Below are 18,968 nucleotides of genomic sequence, written 5' to 3'. Positions count from 1 at the left end.
GTTAAAGCGTCCCACAGCAAGCTGGTAGCTTCAGAGTCCGCACCGCACCACCATCCGCACCGGCCTCCGGGACTCTCCGTCCGGGATGGAGAAAGACGCCTCAGATCCGGATCCATCCCGGCAGCGGAACGGGTTTGTGGGCGTCCTGTACGGAGAGTTCACCGACACTCTCAACGACAGGGTCCGGTACTCGGTGAGCTTGACGGAGAGCGCCCTGACCATCCAAAGGATCTCCTTATCACCCGGCCGGACTAAGATCATTTTTAACTTGACGGACTGTGTCGGCTGTCGGGCGTACAGAAGTCCGGATAGCTCAGACGTCGGCGCTTACTTTACAGCTTATTTTTACCCATTTAAGAGGCGCTGGATGAGCACCGGAGTGACCCGGCAGAGAGTGGAGCAGTGCTTTCGGGTCGCGCTGGTCCAGGACCCGCTCGCCAACCTCCAGGAGGCTGAGAGATGGGCTCATGCCATCAGAGATGCTTCAGTGATGCAGGCTCCTCGGAGAGACGGTGAGCATTAAAACCATTCTGGAAACCCACAATATAACTTCAAATAGTAAAATACATACCAGATGTTTTTAAGGGAAAAATAGGCATATTTAGATGCAAATTTTCAACAGTCAGGCACCTTTCTTTTTGTATAAAAGATTTTTCACACTTTTGAGTGCTACCTAAAAGTAAACCAACATGTGTACCTGACACTCAAAAAAGCCCTACTTTCACAAATGCCTGCCTAACTTTATCACACACAATCTTTATAGCTAAAAACAGGATTGACAGAGGAAACACATTCCACCTGCTGTTAACCTGCTCAACCTGCTGGGAAAGGTGGAAGGTGAGGCACCTGCCAGCAGCCACTAACTGCTTCTTCATTCATGCACACAACTCATGCAGGTGCCAGGTGATGGTCTGGAGCCTGCTGTGAAAGTACACAAACCCAAGTAGTTTTTAAGCTGTCAGCAGCGGAGAGTAGCCATTACTTGAGCTTTATTATCTCTGCTCAACAAATTCCCAGTGAGAATTAATTGCTGATGGGTGAGTGAAAAAAAATCCTATCAAAACAACATGTTTTTCATTCTGCTTTGCAGCAGCCTCGTCTAATTAGGTCTCATCATGTCTTGCGCTGTTTAAAATGCGCGCTGTCCTCGAGTTCTTTTTCTTCCAGTCTTGTTAGCTCCTTACTTTTCCATCCTGGTATGCAGTGACAGAGCAATTAACATGAATAGAATATGAGAAATCTTTATGCAGCTAATTATCCCCACTGCTTATTTGTTTGTCATTAAAGTCTAAATTCAGAATCCTCCATGCCATTATATAAAAAAATGAATAAATAAAGCAGGCATGCACTCATGGTCAGCCAGAGCAGTTCAGAGAAGAGGCGGATATTTGACTTGGCAGTGACTAATTTGGAATGTTTGCTGCCAAAGATGGAGGCAAGTGTGAGCAGCGGGATGAGGAATGAGGTCGACCTCCTGGCAGCAGCCTCCAGGTGTACTCTGCAAACACAGAGTGAGACTGGGCACTGTGTGAGGAGGAACATCCAGCCTCCCCTCTAGTCTGAAGCCAGCAGGAGTCTGAGATTCAGACCTGTGTGTCAGGCAGGCGGGCAGATGGTGGCCTGAGAGGTAACTAGCCACCCACCCTTTCACATCCTCATCCAAGAGCTCCAGCTTGGGAGGTTTTTAATAATCACACATTCTAATGTTTAATTTCTTAAGAGTTCATAGCCTCTTTTACCTTATTCTTCTTCCTCTTTTGAACACATTGACAATGTGATCATATCATTAATTTATACAGCTTGTTTCAGCATTCCAGATCCAAGCAAGCCAATAATGTACATTTAAAAGAATATATTATGTCTTCTAAATGAGTAATAGTGTGCTAGATGCAGCAGAATTGTCCCTTTACTTGTCATAGAGGGTGTATGAAAGTCAGTGTGATTCACTAATCCCCCATAGCGTATTCCCCCCTACGTTAATTGCATGTCATCTCATCTGGGATTGCAGATGGAAAGGTTGGATTAAAGGTTCAATTGCTGCAAAAGACTGGTATTTAGGCAGAGAGCTATCATGGCGACACAATTTCACATACGCATAAAACGATTAAACACAACATTCAATATGTTGCGGTATTGCTTACATCAAGGTTCTAACTCTATTAATTTAGTTTATGTGTTGAAATCTACCCGGCAGTCGCTAAGAGTTTTATTCTCACGGCAAGTGGATTGAAGGAGCTGTTAATAATGAAGTGCATATACTCTGATACAGTGCTGCTACTAGAAAACCTGCCATGCAATTGCATGCAAAGAAGTTCATGTTTACTTGATTTGGCTGTTAAGCTTGCTGCAGATTTAAGATTTATAGGTTTTTACATAATAAATTTCACATGTTTTTTATTCTGGTGGAGCAGCTGTGTTATGTTGTCTTTGAGGATTTTTGTTGGCTTTCCAAAAATCTGGAACTCTCTGACCAACTGAATCATTAAAATATGCTCAAATACGGTGGATGCACTTTTTGTATCAAGATAATAACTAAGGGCTTAGCAAAATGGAATGAAATGTTTAAAGCTCCTACCCAAAGTTGGCTTTTTTCAGATGCCTCAGGGTCAGGTGTGCCTGTCAGTGAGCGATCTTCCCCTGGGGGCTCCCTCGAAAGAGGAGTCCGAAGTTAAAATGCGTCATGAGATGACCTTTCACCCTCATCCAGCATCTTAGTCCCAATGGAGCTTTCGTCTTGTGCTCTGTGACACATGGATGTGATGGCCTGTCAGACCCTCCTCCACCCCTCTCCACCGCCTGATGCTGCCTCGGTGGGCAGTGGTGTTTATACCCTCTGGACCTTCTCTCCTGCAAACTCACCCAACCTCGGAATGCAGCTTGTTTGCAGTCTGAATATAGTGAGGAATATTCCACATATTTGTTTCTGCTCCAGCAGTTTTCTTAAAAGGCTTCATGTTTTAATGAATCTCACCAGCTGCAGCATGTTCTATAGGCACGGTGTGGGATTTCTGGGAGCAATGATACATTATGTGACAATGAGACAGGAACTCTTCTCACTTTAGTGACACATTGTCATATCCAGTCTGCCTGTCACCTCATTGCTTGTGGATGTGAGAGTATTTACCCGCTTGTAACTGTGAAACACACACATTGCAGCTGAAAGTCAATGTGCCAGTGTGACGCCTGCAGGTGTCTGACTTGTCTCAAATAGATTTCACATAATGTGTCTATTCTGCTGACACTAGGACACACACACATTTTCCACAAGTATACACCTTCTAATAGATGGTAAAGACTGTGCAGGAATAGTTGTTATTGTTGTTTTTTAAGTGACAGGATTTGGTGTCAGTATGTTAGAATCTGTTTTTGGCATTTAGACAAAATAAAGATGTTCCTTAAAACAGCAGAACGAGTATCAGCATCAACACTGACATTTCAGTTCTGACACACAACATCAATTGACTATATTCCTGCAGGTTCAGGTTGTTTATGAACATCTAACTCCAGCACAACCATGAAACTGGAATTTCTTCTTTGAAGTTAACTCTTTAAAACATGATATATATATATATATATATATACATACATACATACATATACATATACATATACATATATATATATATACGTACATACACACGTACATACACACATACATACATATATATATATATATATATATATACATATATATATTTGTACCGTTTCTCAGGGTGTGATGTTAGAATTATTGTAGTGCAAAAGGTATCCACCAGGGGGCAGAAAACAAGAATCTGACTATATACAACGGAGTTTTGAGCAAAGTTTTTACCATAAAGTGATGCAATAGGTCTCAGAAACTGTATGTGTCAAATATGGTTTGCGCAGCGTTAAAGGGTTAAACATCTACACAACATATTTTATTTAGACCCGTTTGAGCCATTTGTATAAACCATAATTGCTTCATCATGCTGACTTTTTAGTCTTGTGCTGGTGCAAACAAGCTAAGCAACAAGGCTTTGACTGTTGCCGATGCTAAGTTTTTCCTTGGCCCTGATAAAAACGATACTTATCCATAGGCGTGGCTTTACAAAACTGAGCTCATGAGACTTCGTGCTTCATTGTTTGTTCTCATATCATCCAAACCATCTCTTCCACCCATCCATCTAGCTGATGCTCACACCTCATCTGGGATATTTCCCCCCCCCCTTTTTCTGATATTATACAATTATAATTAACTGTCCTCATTTGGATTAGAATCAATATGATTTGATTACAATGTTCTAGTGAAATGTAATCTAAGCTTTTTCGAAATAATGGGCCCACAAGAAATCTGTCCCTCTCTCTACTTCAGTCCCAACTAAAACTCAACATTTCCTATAGAGTTTCTTTTTAGTATTTTTTTCCCATAAATGCTTTGTTAAGTCCCCTGATGGAGCTTCAAATTGTTGTCAGTGCTGACAGGCTATGAGTCAGAGCCAACCTAAATAGAAGCCTTCAGTTTAGATGTTGATACCTTGGCTCTTAACTGGAAATTGGGATCTAGAGTGGTCAGAGAATCCATGGCCATATATTTATGGTAACCTCAGCTAGCAAGGCCCCCCAGCTCCTGGGTGGATGGATAGAATGTCTCACAGGCTGCAGTGAAAAAATCCCTCCCAGACTTTTCATTGATTAGGTAAGGTAGTAATCGATAACCTTTCCCTTTTTTCAGTTCTCATACTCTGGGACCTGAACAGCTTTTAACATTCCCACTGGACTCAGCTTGTGATAAGTGCTAATTAGCAAACGTTAGCATGCTGATAAACCTGGTACCAAAGTTATCATTCAACTCTGTGATGTCCAGGTTGTGAATAGATAGATGGAAGTTATCAATACAAATCTATTGATAGAGATGGCTCATCTGAAGAGATCTTCAGTTTTTTAAAGTGCAACATGCTTTAGCTGCTTGAAAGTTTGACTAAAGTGCAGTCAATCTTTAATATAATTAGGCATTATTCTATTGGAATCACTTAAAAATAAATCATGGAAGGCAGCTATGAGGTCTTCAGACACCATTTTTCTCTGACTCTTCTGTTTCTGTGTTTTTCCATCACGTAATGTTGTGTATTAAAATGTCAGTCTTTTGTATTAAAGCCAAAAGCTTTCCAGTTGCAGAATTTTTCAAGGACGTTTGTGGATTTAAGATTGATTTATAACTCAGCACACTTAAATGCAAAGCATGATTGTGAAGCTCTTTCACTGTTGAAAGCTGTTTTCCACTGTGTTCTGGAAGTGTGCGGACCTTTTGTATCTGAAAGCCACATTGTGCTGAAATACGCGTGGTAAACAATGGTAACCCTGTGTGGGTGAATGGGGGCAGAGTGTTTTTGCACTCTCACCCCAGTCTTCCTGGTGGGTTCACACGTCTTTCACTGAGGTGTTTTTACACCTCTGCCGTGTCCCATCATCAAATGCAGTAAGAAGCCAGCAGTGACAACCGCATATCGCGGGTCACCGAACAGGAGAATGAAACTCTCAAGATGAAAATTACCACGATATCTCGACATGAGTCAAAGCAAAGGTACATAAAGCATTTTTGTCTGATTAAAAACTAATTTAGTCCTGGAATTATTTGATGAATCTGATCACATTCTGTGCTTAGAGGAATGTATCTTGATACCAAAGTCAGTATCATCTGCATCCACAGTTTTCTGGTGAAAACTGATACCTAGTCTGCCCTCTGTGCTCCTAAACTAAATGATTCTTTGTCTTTCGCATTCATTTGATATGATCACTGATGAGTTTGTATCTTGCTGTATTGCCACAGATATCTACTGCAAAAATCCAACTCTAGAGGAAGCTTTTCTCCAAATGCTTTTTAAAAGCAGCACATCATTTTAGCTGCATCACAGTTTGTGACTTTTTTGGCCTTTTCTATCCTGACATCTGATTTTATGAATGTCTTCTGTTTGAATACATGGTTTTATTAATTCAGGTTGTTATTATATAAGAAACTCTATGCCTGGAATCGGTGCAAGCCAGATAACATCCATCCTGAACAAATGTCCTAGAAGAGGGTGGATCTCTACAAAACCCAGAGGCAATTGGTAACTTTTACTCCAGTGTATAAACAGAAGGCTTATCATCGTTATGGAGTCTGGCTTGTTTGGCTTAATGTCTGATTTGTAAAAGATGATAAATTTAATATATTGCATCAGCTCACACGGCATGAATCTAACAGCATCTGCTGTTAGGGATCTCCAACAGAGTTGTTGTGTTTTTTTTGGTTTGTTTTATTTTGTTTTTTACTCAAACACTCCTGTGTAACACTCCACTAAGTTTATGCCAGACAGAGACAAAGTTTCGCAGCAAGCCCACATTACTGAAAGGCAGGCAGATTATCACTGTAGAGTGGCTGCCTAACATAACAAAAAACAAAAAACAAATCCGAATTTGGCATCACATCGGTAAGATAAGCTGATTTTGGGCATGTAGGTGCTTTGTCACAGCAGTAAGCCAAATCCACCAAAAACCAATTCACCCTCCTTATTTATGAAGATTCTGATAGTTTTTTTTATAATTAGTGGCCATGCTAAAATATTCTTTTTTTAATCCTTATCTCGAGATAACAAGTTTGTTTTCTCATTATCTCTAGATTACTAAGACTGTTTTCTTGTGATAAAGAAGATAATTTATCTCATTATCTGGTGAAAACAAAGTTTGTTTTCTCTGAAGCGAGATGATTACGGTGGGCTCAAAAGTTTGTGGTTACTGTTACACCTGATTTCTTTACCAAAATGGACCCCGTGACAGCTGCAGAAGGGCTGGAAGTCATATGTGTGCCATGCATCCATATTAAAGGACATCTCCCCTCCCAGCCATCCAACACCCCTCCCAAACACTGAAAGCCCCACTGAGAGCTCCTTCAGAGACAGACTGCTGCATCCAAAGTGTGAAGGAGTTATTGCAAGTCCTTGATTCCTGCAGCAGTTAGACCAAAAACCAGCGATGCTCCCAGTAGACCACAAACACAATCAATAAAAGCCAATATAATTTATTAATGTACATACTTTTTTAAATTGTTATATATAAAAACAACATGGAGGAGTTTGCATGTTCTCCCCGTGTATGCCTGGGTTTTCTTCCAACTTCCTCCCACAGACCAAAGATATGCATGTTAGGCTGACTTGAGTCTTTAAATTCTTGCTGGGAGTGCATGTGAGCCTGATTGAATGTTTGTCTCTCTGTGCTGGTCCTGTGATAGACTAGTAAAATCTGGGATAGGCTCCAGCCCCCTTGCAACCCTGCATTTGGAATAATCCATGATTCTGGAAAAACAAACATTGTTTTCTCGAAAAAAACAAGATATCGGCACTTTTTATTTTTTAAACAGTGTTTTAAAAAAGCATATATACATATATATATATTTTATATTATATATAGAATTAGAGGTAAAGAAGACCTCAGTATTAATAAATACGTGATAACAAGTTTACAATACAAAAAAAACAATGAAAAAATATCTGCACCTGCAGTTACATGAAAATCTATTTCTGAAAATCTGACAGTGAAAAGTAAATTGTGTTAAAATAGTTTTTTTATATAATTAATTCAGCCCACAGCGCCTCCAATGGCTTATGCTGCATGAAAGATGAGAACCATTATAATGACAGAAGTGAGTCAGGCAAAGGAGGCATCCAGTTGTCAAGGTTGACACATCAAGATGTTTTAAATGGAATTACAAGACTTTCCCAGCCCTGACTGAAAAATATATTGTACCACGTGAAGTTGCAGGTCAATGTTCTAAGAGCTCCCCAACCTCATTTTATTCCATCTTTCTGTTTTTATTTGAGAGACATAAGCAGTGGGGGATTTTCTCATGGGGATGACATGTCAAAAATGGTCATTAATAATTGGTAAGATCCCAGCTGAGTAGCATCTGTAAGCGGTCTCTTTTTAAAGAATGTCACATTAAAATTAAGCATTGTCAGTCTGAATACTCTCGCAGCCGGTGACTTCACTGTTTCTTCTCTTTTGTTTCACGCAGCGTTTCTGTGGCACATTGACCTAAGGGAAATGGCTGTTCTTATACGTCCTTTGAAAATATTCCTCACATCTTCTTCATCCTCACCTTTTCATCTCAGGTGTGGTGCATATGGAGCTGCGAAGGCCTTGCAGGACCATGATCCTGGTGAACCCCAACAGCGGACGAGGACAGGCTCTCCAACTCTTTACTTGCCATATACAGGGCATGCTCACTGAGGCCTCCATTCCCTACACACTTGTCATCACAGGTCAGTCATGAACATGTTCTCCCACATGCATTCAGCTGGCATTCTTCCCTGTGTCATCTTCATATGAAAAAAAGGGGGATTAAAACCCTCCACATCATGGAAAGATCAATCTGAGAACTGGGTCATCCTGCCAGTTGCGCACACAAGTTGGAGTGATTGCAACTTATAAGCTCTGCAGGAATTATGCATTGTTTTTATGATCACAGATTCACAGGCCACATGTTTGCAGCAAACATGAGCATGTGCGCATGCAGCTGCAGGAGCCTGAGCACGTGTGTACTGCAAGGCATTAAATTCTCATCTCTGTCATGCCAGCTGTTCCACATTCTCCATGAGTTGCTTAAGCCTTTCGCTGACCCTTAACAGTATTGTGTTATTTACTTTCATCAGAGGCTCTGTTCTCCATGTGACCTCTCTCTGAATACAAAGGAGCAGCTACACTGAATGGCTTTCACGAAAGATGCAAAAAAAAATAAAACACATTGCATAATTTACCCTGCATTTCATAACCTCCTCTCTTCCTGTTCTCCTTCCTCACCCCAACCCAGTTTGACAGGACCAAATATTTGACAGGTAAGCTCAGCAGTATGCAGCCAAACCTCTGCTTCAGCTCAAAGTGAGACAGATTGTGACAGCCAAGGAAGGGCGGCAGGGCAGGAATCATACTAGTGTGCATGCAGGCTCTTTGTGCAGACTCCTGGGACTTTGGAGAAGGTCAGCAGCTGGATGTGGATGACAAACACAGAGTAATTAATAAAATGAAGGGGGAAGAATATGGGTCACTGTGAGCTGCGAGCAGGCAGATACAGTAGCCAGTGAGAAGAAACTGAAGCAGTTTACTCAGCACACCACTCTATGATGAGTGTATCGCACTGCCTTTGCCTCAGGAAGGACAAGGAGGCACCTCTTGTGTCAGCATGTACCTTTTACATACTGTATGAAGCAGTGAGTTTTAATCTTTACCTGGGCTAACTCCAGATGGATTCAAGATACTGCTGCTTTCAAACAAACAAAAGAAAAAGAAAAACTCCCAAGATTTCCCTCCATTTTTAAGTAATTACAGTTTTTATTTGAATACTTGTCATCTCTGCAGTGCATTGATCATAGATCCACTGCCTTCTGCTTTAGGCTGAGCCTCATGTTTATGTTTTCTGGTGACCCCTTCAATAAGGAAGAGTCTGGGAAGTAAAGCATCAGTCCAGGCCTTGGCAGACTCAAAGTGCTGAGTCAGCTTTGAAGCGCCGTTACTCTCTCCTGCCTCGGTCTGTCAACACAGCACTGCATCACCGCCTCCAGCCCGTCCAGCTCACAGCAAACACACAGTGTAGCAGGCAGCAGGTAGAGGCTGAGCAAAAGCGAGAAGAGGGGGCTGATCGATACTCAAGGAAAAATATTTCCATCATAATGGCTGCATATCAAGTGCTTCCTAGCTTCCCGTCCCACCATCCTCCCTTTCTCTCTTTAAAGTTTTTCTTTCTTTGTTTTCATCCACGTGGCTCCACTGGGGAGTCTCCCCTGGCTTGACTGTAGATTTTAATGCTGGCGGGATGAGCCTGTGGAGACCCCCAGCAGAGGGACCCACTCAAGGATGCTGCCAATAAAAGTGGGGCTGAACAAATAGCTTGTTTCTCCACTGGCACATTAACTAACACTTACACACACACACACACTGAGCTCTGAGTACACACAACATGATGTCACAGATGTTTTGCAGGCTGGCTAAGCTGCCTTGGAGCTGTTGAGTAGCCACTGGACAGGCTAATGTGATGTGTGTGACCCGATAAGAGGAAATTGATTTTCTTTTCTGCCTAATCTCCCTGATCCCACCCCAGAGGCTGGTGATGAAGGGAGCAAGTTTGCTGTCTGTCCTTGCGCTTTTTTTTTTCAACGATTTTGTCAGCTCATCCCATATTCTGCCACATTTTTTGCTTTGTCTCGTAGTTTTCTCTTCCTTCTTTTGTTATTTCAGAGCACCAGAACCATGCGCGGGAGGTGGTGAGGAAAGCTGACCTGTCACAGTGGGATGCCCTGGTCATCATGTCTGGTGATGGGCTGTTGTTTGAGGTAATGGACTTACTTCTGCTTACTAATGAATTGGTTATGATTTTAAAAGTGTAAATAATTTTCTTTACTTCTTAGAATAGGAATAGGCATATGAATTTTTTATTTGGTGTAAAGTATGAGAAAAGACCTCAGGTGCTTTGGCAGTTCTTATCACAGAAATACTTTTATCAGAATGTTTTCTCATGCAGTGCTAGTCCTATGCTTCTGCTTATGTATTTGTGCATTTAGGTAATAAATGGTCTGATGGAGCGAGAAGATTGGCAAGAGGCCATCCAGACCCCTCTGGGTATCCTACCAGGTGGCTCTGGTAACGCCCTGGCTGCATCCATCCACCACTACTCACAGTGAGTTGGTCTATTAATGAGTCATTTAAATTCATGGGCTGACAGTGCAAAAGACGAACCTTCTTCATCCTAAAAGACAATTTATCTCCTTCCTGTGTAATTATGCTAAAGGATGACTGGTCACATCGTTCCTCAGGAGAGAAAGGATGGACTTAGGCTGCTTTGCTGTGCAGCAAGAGGTTATTTCTGGTTATTTAAACTCTCAAATGAATGATGTAATGGGTTTATAAAAAAGCATTATGACTGATTATAGTCCAGGCTGCAGCTGTGGAACATGTTGACCCAGCATATGTCCAGGGTATCATCTCCATCTGCTGGTTGGTTGTTGGCACAGCATCAAAGAAGCAATCCTGGTGAGCCAAAACATCATGCCCACCTCTGCCCTAAACAAGTCAGACCTGTAGAGTCATAAACTGTCAGATCTGAAGATTTGCTGTTCTGATAGTGAAACCTGTATAGCAGATCCCTTCAAGTCATGTAACTTGTGAATCGAAACCACTGTAGATCAGACTTGTTTCAGGGAATCCAATAAACCATGTGGCCACATAGAGCTGCTGTGATGGTTCAGCAATGTGCTGTCTCAGGTTGTAAAAGAGAAAGTACACAATCATTCACTTCAAAGGTTTTACATATTAAGAAGTAAAATAAAATAATCTGGTCTTCACCACGTCTTACAATTAGGTAAATACTACTTCCAGTGAACAAAGACATCAACAATGGGCCACATTCACCAATAGGTTGTTACAAATCTATTTAAATTTGTTGTGTCTGGCTTCATTGTACATCTTTATGATTATTTTTTGTTTTCATTCATCCTTTTGGCATTATATTTCTTATTTGTTCTCATTTATCTCACCTTTGTCTGTGTGTTTGCACACGATCATAAGTCATGACCATTTATCTACCAATCTAAGGGGTAAGTATAGTTCCATGGTCTACGAACCCATTCATGATTTTGACAAAGGGTTTTCGGAAAAAAATTCTTAAGTATGAACAAATTTCTGAAGATTCATAAGAAGATATTGGTGAATGAGGTCCAATGTCCTTTGGACAAATAAAACCGAAGTCTGGTGAAAGCCAAACACAGCCCATCACACTTCATATGGCTTTCAAGCATGGTGGTGGAAAGCTGATGGTTTGGACTTGTTTTGCAGCCATAGCACCTGGAGACTTTGCTGTAATTGAGTTGATGATGAACTCATCTGTATACAAAAATATTCTAGAGTAATCTAGAATAGTAGTAATAGTGATATCTAGTAGATAAAGCTCAGTTGGAAGTGGGCCATGTTAAATGACACTGAGTCCAAGCACATCAGTAATTGTACAACAGAATGGCTGAAAAAGAAAATAATCAGGGTGTTGCATTGACTCAAAGTCCAGACTTTAACCTAAATGAAATACTGTGGCGAGATCTGAAGGCAGCGGTGCATAAATGAATGGCTGCAAATCTAGAAGAACTGAAGAAAAGTTGTAAAGAGGATTGAGGCAAATTTCCCCACAACATCTGAAGCTGATATCATACAGTAATTGGTTACTTCAAGTTTTTCCTACATAGTTCTACAAACTAATGAAAGTACCTCCGCATTTTGTCTCAAAAAACATGTAAACTGTTACGTGGTCGTTCATCTGAGCTAGTTTTTACTTAATTCTAAAACCTGGTAAGGACCGGATGCTTTTTTCTTTTTTCATATTATTCCCTGATACATAAAACATTAGCATGAAGCTGGGTGTACTTTTTTCATGACTATCATGTAGTGAAACTCACTTGGCTTTCGTCCTCCCCGCTCTCTTTGAAAAGCTGACTCTGAGAAGTGACTTTCGAATATATCTCAGAGGTTGACATATGCTGTTGGAACAAGCTCATCATTCTCGTTTACTTCATGTGTGTAGTCATGACATTTTGGTTCATCAATGTAATTGCCGCCCCAGGTTTATATATAATATATATGTATAAATCCTACAAGCTGATGTCTGAGCTGTATTTTGTCTTTAGTGCTGCTCAGAAAATGACACTGAACAAAAGCAACGAACACGGTTATACTGCTAAGCATCAATGTTTCATTAATTGTGAGTGTGTTAGCATGCTGTAGCTGTAGACTCTGCTGTATTTAAATATTAACTAAACCTCATAAATGATGGCAACAACACTGCATTGTGCTTGTGTGGAGCCTGCCTCAAGGTCAGCTGAGAAAAAGATAAGAGCCATTTGTAAATCTGTGCCCTCGTTTTTGCAGTCAGTGCCCACAGGCACAGACGGGAACTTCATCCAGGTTCTGTCATGTGGTTTGGTCTGTTGAAGAGTGCAGGAGCCAAATGCAGAAATGCAGGAGATTCTGGAGGCAGGCGAGAGCAAAATATAGTAACCCAATGACTATATCAGCATGCAACCCAACTGTGACGAGGATCTGAAAGACAGCAAAGAAAAGCAGGAAATATTTATACAGAGGAAGCAGTGGCATATCAATAAAAAATTTATTGCGACGGCCAAGATGAGACAAGTTTGTTTGGGGTGGCCAATCAATACATTTCATTAACTACTATAATTATTTGGTCAGAATCATTGTGTGAAATACAAGGATTCTTGGGCGTCTGGAAGCCCTTAAAAAAAGATTTGACCCTCTTCCAGTGTAAAAGAAAGGTGGATTTTAAGGATATTACATAACGTTGAAAAACATTTCTCTTATTGCAGAGTAAACAGACCACCTCTCTCTTAAAAAAGGCATTTAGAAGAAGCTAATGAAAAATAAAAGGCAGGTGTGGTAATAGACAAAGTGAATCCAGGTGTGTGGGGAAAGCAAAAGGCAAGATTGAGAGAGAAAACAAAAGAAAATAAAAGAGAAAACCAAGATAAACAAAACAAACACAAACCTCATAAATTTACAGTGTCATGAAACAGATCATGACAGGGTGCATGTCATTTACTTAAATATACTCAAATGATATGGAGGTTTTAAAAAATAATAAAAACACTTCTTTTTCTAAGTCTGTCTCTATTCTTACAAGAATGTCAAATAATTAAATGCTGAAGTTCAAATTTCCTTGTAACTCCTATGTGGGCGTATTTAAATTATTCCATGTGTGCTTTATTATAATTTCATTCAACAAACTCGACAATATTCTTGTACGTAAAGTCCCCAAGCAAGTCTTTGATCTTCTCAAGTTGTTTTACTGCAGCACTTTTTAATCTCCCTTATTAGATGCTGAACACGAAACAATATGCTCTTCATAATATGCATTAGCAGAATTTTAAGATTACTGTTAAATGGTTGTCAGCAGACTACAAACTCAGCTTTTCTTCAGTGTGTCTTCAGGTACTGGTGATGCACAGGTTAGGGTTTGTACAACAGACTTTTAATAGAAAGCAAATTGCTTTATCCAACTTGCAAACAAGATTTGAGTTAATAAGGCATCCAAATTTGGGCCAACCTGATTGGTCTGTTTAACCAGAACTTTGATGTTTCTAAGCAGGGCCATTCTACCATAACTCGCATGATTTTTAAGTATTTATAACAGCAGCAGCTGAGCGCAGTGGGGAAAGTGCAGGTTAAGTTGGCACTTAAAAACAAATGTCCTTATAGCCCCGATATGAAGCCCAGTATATCAGTCACCATGTGCTCTGCACAAAGTCATTGTTTATACCTGATGGCATCATTTTTTTCCTCAGCTGAGTTCTTAAATAATTTAAAAATAGACTAAAACCCTTTAGTTACTGCTCTGAAACAGTCATTTATAACAGGCTCAGGGGATGTTGTGTAATGTATGGACCTCTAACTCCTGATTTTTGTAAAAATCCCATCAGGTCGCCACCAGCATGGAACGAGGAGCTGCTACTGAGCTGTGGCTTCATGCTGTGCAAAGGTCTGGTTGGTTCGCTGGACCTGGTGTCGATCCACTTGGCCTCTACACAGCGCCTCTTCTCCTTCCTCTCCCTGGCTTGGGGCTTTGTGGCAGATGTCGATATCGAGAGCGAGAAGTACCGCCACGTGGGAGCTATCCGCTTCCTGATGGGTACTCTGGTGCGTCTGGCCACCCTCAGAGTGTATCAGGGCCGGTTAGCGTATCTTCCTGTGAAGGAGGCACCAAAACTTCCAAAAGGAAGCATAATGGCAAACCATCCACCCTCCACCCCTCAGTGCCCCTCGCTCTGCTCTTCCCTCCCCTGTCGGCTCATTCCCAACACTTCGCCAAAGCAAAGCTCTCACCACAATTGCATCAGTACGAATTCAAACCACAACACCATCACCAACTCCTCCAACAGTACCATTGACAACAAGAGATCTGCGACACAGAGAGACACCAAAACAGCAGATCCTGTGGATTCTCTGCTTCCTGGCCTGGACCAGCCAGTCCCAGAGAGCTGGACAGTGGTCAAGGAGGAGGATTTTGTCTTGGTGTTGGCTATTTACCAGTCCCATTTGGCTGAGGACCTGTGGACGGTTCCAGGTGCAATGGCAGACGATGGGGTGATTCATCTGTTTTATGTGACAGCAGGAATTTCTCGGCCTGCCCTCCTGCGCCTCTTCCTCGCCATGGAGAAGGGCGCCCACTTGGCTTGCGGCTGCCCCTACTTAGTGTATGAGAAAGTGAGGGCTCTGCGGCTGGAGCCCATCTCTCCCCAAGGCATGATCACTGTGGATGGAGAGGTGGTGGAGTACGGACCAGTGCAAGCTCAAATCCACCCCGGGCTGGCCAGACTCATATATGGATGAACTTATACTACTTTATCTTTCCACTTTGGCCTTTTATACTCTTGTCGGTTTCTTTGTGTATGCTGTGCTTTCAAAAGTGCCAAAGACATTTAATCAGCCTCTGGAAATTCCTTTATTTTTCTACATAGACAACTTGTCCTATTTTTGTGGACCCCCTTTTTCTCAATGTTAGATTCAGGGTCAAAGCCATGGAGGGTGGTTCTTGCTTGTGGCTGGTCCAGGCTTTGATAAATGTGGAGGGATGGTGTGTATGTGCATTACAGAGAGAGCTAGAGAGAGAGATCTTTATGTATGTATGTGTGCACTCGAGTGTGTGTATGTGTGGGATCGTGCATGAGGAGCTTTGGCAGCACGGTAGCAGAGGAGTGTATTGTGCATTCTGCTGTCGGATCTCATAAGCACGGCACATGTTAAGTGAGAAGCACATTTTTCTGTCCTAGGAGGCTCCTGCAGAAAATACGCCCCTTGCCCCACTGTACTACTCCAGGCTGACAATCTCCCTGCTGGGCCACCACTCTGACAGCATCGCCTGACCTTCAGCTTTAAAAAAAAAAAAAAGCTTTCTTGCTGAAGAGAAATAAATCCCTAGAGGATTTAACATCAACAGATCTTTACTCTTCGCATAGTTTTTAGAAAAAAAAAACTCCCAACAATGTCCAGATCTAGCCATGTTCAGCATTATCAACCTTTGAACCATGCTCCTTCACCTCCTTTTTCTCCTTCCTTGCCAACAAGAAACTAGCTGAGGTTACACCTTTACCACAGTCCGATCCATGTCCTGTCCTCCTACCCTGCTTTATTATCGTTAAACTGTACAAACAGCTTCCACTCACAAGCGAATATACTTCCCTTTGCCCTCATCTCCTCCACACCCCTTTCTTATGCTCAGATACACACACACCTACACACACACACACACATTCCCTTGCATCTCTGCAGCACTTAGCTAGGGGGAGGGGTACGATCTGCTTCTGTGCATATGATCCCCACTCCTCTTACCATCTTAAGATTGTACTCTCCCTCTCTTCACTGGTTAACCAGCCATCAGCACCAAATGTGTCCTTAACATGAGGCTTTACATCTGTATAAGCGTGGTAAATAGAAATCCTCTTCCTTTTTTTTCTTTTTTTTTTTTTTTAAATCATACGAAAGCTCCTAAGTGGCTTTCAAACACATATTAGACTGGTTAAAGCACACTCGAGTGGATGAAGTGCAGCCATACTGGGTTCGACAGCATTGCATATTGAGAGGCATGTGATCAATGTGAGTAAGAGGGAGTCAAGTGTTTTGCTCCTCTGTGTTGGCCCCCACGCTTGCTGTGGTGATGAGCATTAGTGCGCTGGAGTGGAGGAGAGTGCAAATGTTAGCATTATCATCAGTGCCCCCTCCACACTTTTGCACACATATACGCAGCCTCTCTCTCTCTTTCTCTCTGTCTTTCTCATACACACCAGTTTACTTCAGGCTGCACCACAACTGTTCATGCATGTGTATGCAGCAGAGGTATATCATCCCATTTCAGGTTAGCTGCTCTTAAATGTAAAAAAAGATCATACTCTTTAAATAGTGCTGTTTATGCTGAAAACAAACTCACCTCTGCCGAAAGTAAAACTAAAATGTTGACTGGCTAATGGGCTTCAAAACAGTGCTGGATGTTCAGCTTTTTTTTTTTTTTTTTAAAGGTTTGTTGACTACATTGCTGTCATCCTGAGTGCAACACAATTTAATGCAACGAGTGCCCATCATTTCCTGCTGCTTTACTGAAGCCCAAGGGGGGGAAACCTCAAGTGACTGGTTTCCACTGGACGCAGCACAAATATGCTGTTTTTATCATAATGCAAATAAAATCTATCAGGGACTGTCAAAAATTATTAGAGTGTGGTGGCATGCCAACTGAAAACTCAGTAAAGTACTGTAAACTGTAGTGTGTGAGTGTGCGTGTGCATCAGAACTGGATAGAAGATGATAAGATGGCGTCTCAGTCATTGGAATGAAAGCTGCTCAGTGGCGCATAAGCCAAAAAAAGTCCATGAGGGACTCTGATGTTATTCACACTCCTGCAGTTTCGGGTCCATCACTTGGACACATTAGCATATATGAATGTGGAAAAATCTTATAATAACCACGCAGCTCTTCTAGACTTTCCAAATATTGTTGGAGTAAAAAGAATCATTTCACAGGATTGGCAGGATTTTCCTTTCAAAGAGTTTGTTTACATCAAACGTGGAAGTTCTAGCATGATGACTAATCGAGAGCTATGGGCATTACTTTCAAGTCCTCCTGAAAGCAAATGAAAGCTTTTATTCTCGCCTGCATGCTAGTATGCAACCAATAAATGACTTTTACTGATATTTGCATCCAATGAAATGCTCTCATGAATTTCAGAGGATTGGGCCCTTCGGTACAGAGGCAGCCACCAGAGCTTCTCTTTATACAGAAAACATAAATATTAAGAACAGATTAAACTCTGCCAGTGGTGTTGTGAGAAATTAAAAATAATAATAATAATAATAATAAAAAAGAAATGTATGCATGCTCAGAAAAAACAACAGTTTACATACAGCACCAGTCAAAAGTTAAAAGGACACATTTTCCCATTAAATCTAATAGGGAAACATGTCCTGACTATAAAAAATAAATAAGTGTATAATAAATTAATTAAATTTGAATAAGTCAAATGAACTTAAGATGTTTTTTTGTTCTACTAAAATTAAAGGACAGTATTCATTCTATAGGCTGTCACAATATCAGGTTTTCCTTCCTGATCATAGTTGCCAAAAACATTCATGAGAACAATGTTATTGTGATAATTTAGAAAATATAAAACATTATATTATAATCAGTATCATTCATTGAGTAATATTTAATTTTAATGGCTGATATTATATGTGTATTATAAACATAGTGTAGATATCTTTTAATATCACAATTACCATCAATGCCAGCTCATTGCAACACTCCTATCGTCACCATCATTGTGCTTCCTAAAATTATTCTGTCGAGATAAAACCAAACCACAAATTCTGCTAAATTGACCTTTAGGTCTTGCAATGCAGACAAGCAGATATTTCTGATTAATTGATTTGATTGTCTTTTGATTTGATTGTTATTATAAAGTTTATAAAGATTGTTATTTCTCCCTAATAACTTTTGCACAGTCCCTTATAGACTTCTGGTGTACTTGAAGTTGACCTGACTGATCATGTAAATTCGGGTTTCCATCCTCACTGCAGTGCCGATTTTCACCTAAGACTTGATATTACATTCTGAGACATTTACACCCTCCATGATATGATGGCTGCAACTCATGTCTTGACATTCTTCCTCCATTTACTCTTTGAAGTTGTCCAGCTGCTTGGAATCCATCATCATGACCTGCAGGCTGCTCACCTGAAATCGAGGCTGCTCACATGCTTCATTCATGACTAAATGTATTCACTAAATGGACAGAGACCAGCTATGCAAATGCCTTGTCATGGCTGCAGACATTTTGGAGTGAGGGGTCCTCCTGCTGGATTATCGTTAAACATGGAGTGATGGCTTTGTCTTGGAAAATATGCCCTTCTGTTATACAATGCTATCTCCTCATTCTGCCA

The 18,968-nt window shown here is 41.1% G+C and overlaps 2 protein-coding genes across 2 annotated transcripts in view; one reads left to right on the top strand and one right to left on the bottom strand.

Moving 5' to 3' along the window:
* Positions 1-42: 42 nt before the first annotated feature.
* LOC121651975 (sphingosine kinase 1-like) lies at positions 43-17,387 on the top strand. The gene is made up of 5 exons (XM_042004477.1): positions 43-512; positions 8,106-8,255; positions 10,225-10,319; positions 10,548-10,663; positions 14,463-17,387. The coding sequence occupies exons 1-5, from the start codon at positions 86-88 to the stop codon at positions 15,370-15,372; spliced, it is 1,698 nt and encodes a 565-aa protein (XP_041860411.1). The 5' UTR covers positions 43-85; the 3' UTR covers positions 15,373-17,387.
* LOC121651953 (mucin-5AC-like) overlaps positions 12,875-18,968 on the bottom strand; it is a 29,291-nt gene continuing 23,197 nt past the window's right edge. The window contains exon 6 of the transcript XR_006012547.1: positions 12,875-13,068. The gene's annotated coding sequence lies outside the window, so the exon portion shown is untranslated. The remainder of the gene's footprint in view (positions 13,069-18,968) is intronic.

The sequence above is a fragment of the Melanotaenia boesemani genome, chromosome 2, assembly GCF_017639745.1.
Source record: "Melanotaenia boesemani isolate fMelBoe1 chromosome 2, fMelBoe1.pri, whole genome shotgun sequence".
NCBI lineage: Eukaryota > Metazoa > Chordata > Actinopteri > Atheriniformes > Melanotaeniidae > Melanotaenia > Melanotaenia boesemani.
The sequence above is the reverse complement of the archived record's forward strand: the minus strand, read 5'-3'. Positions and strand labels throughout refer to the sequence as shown.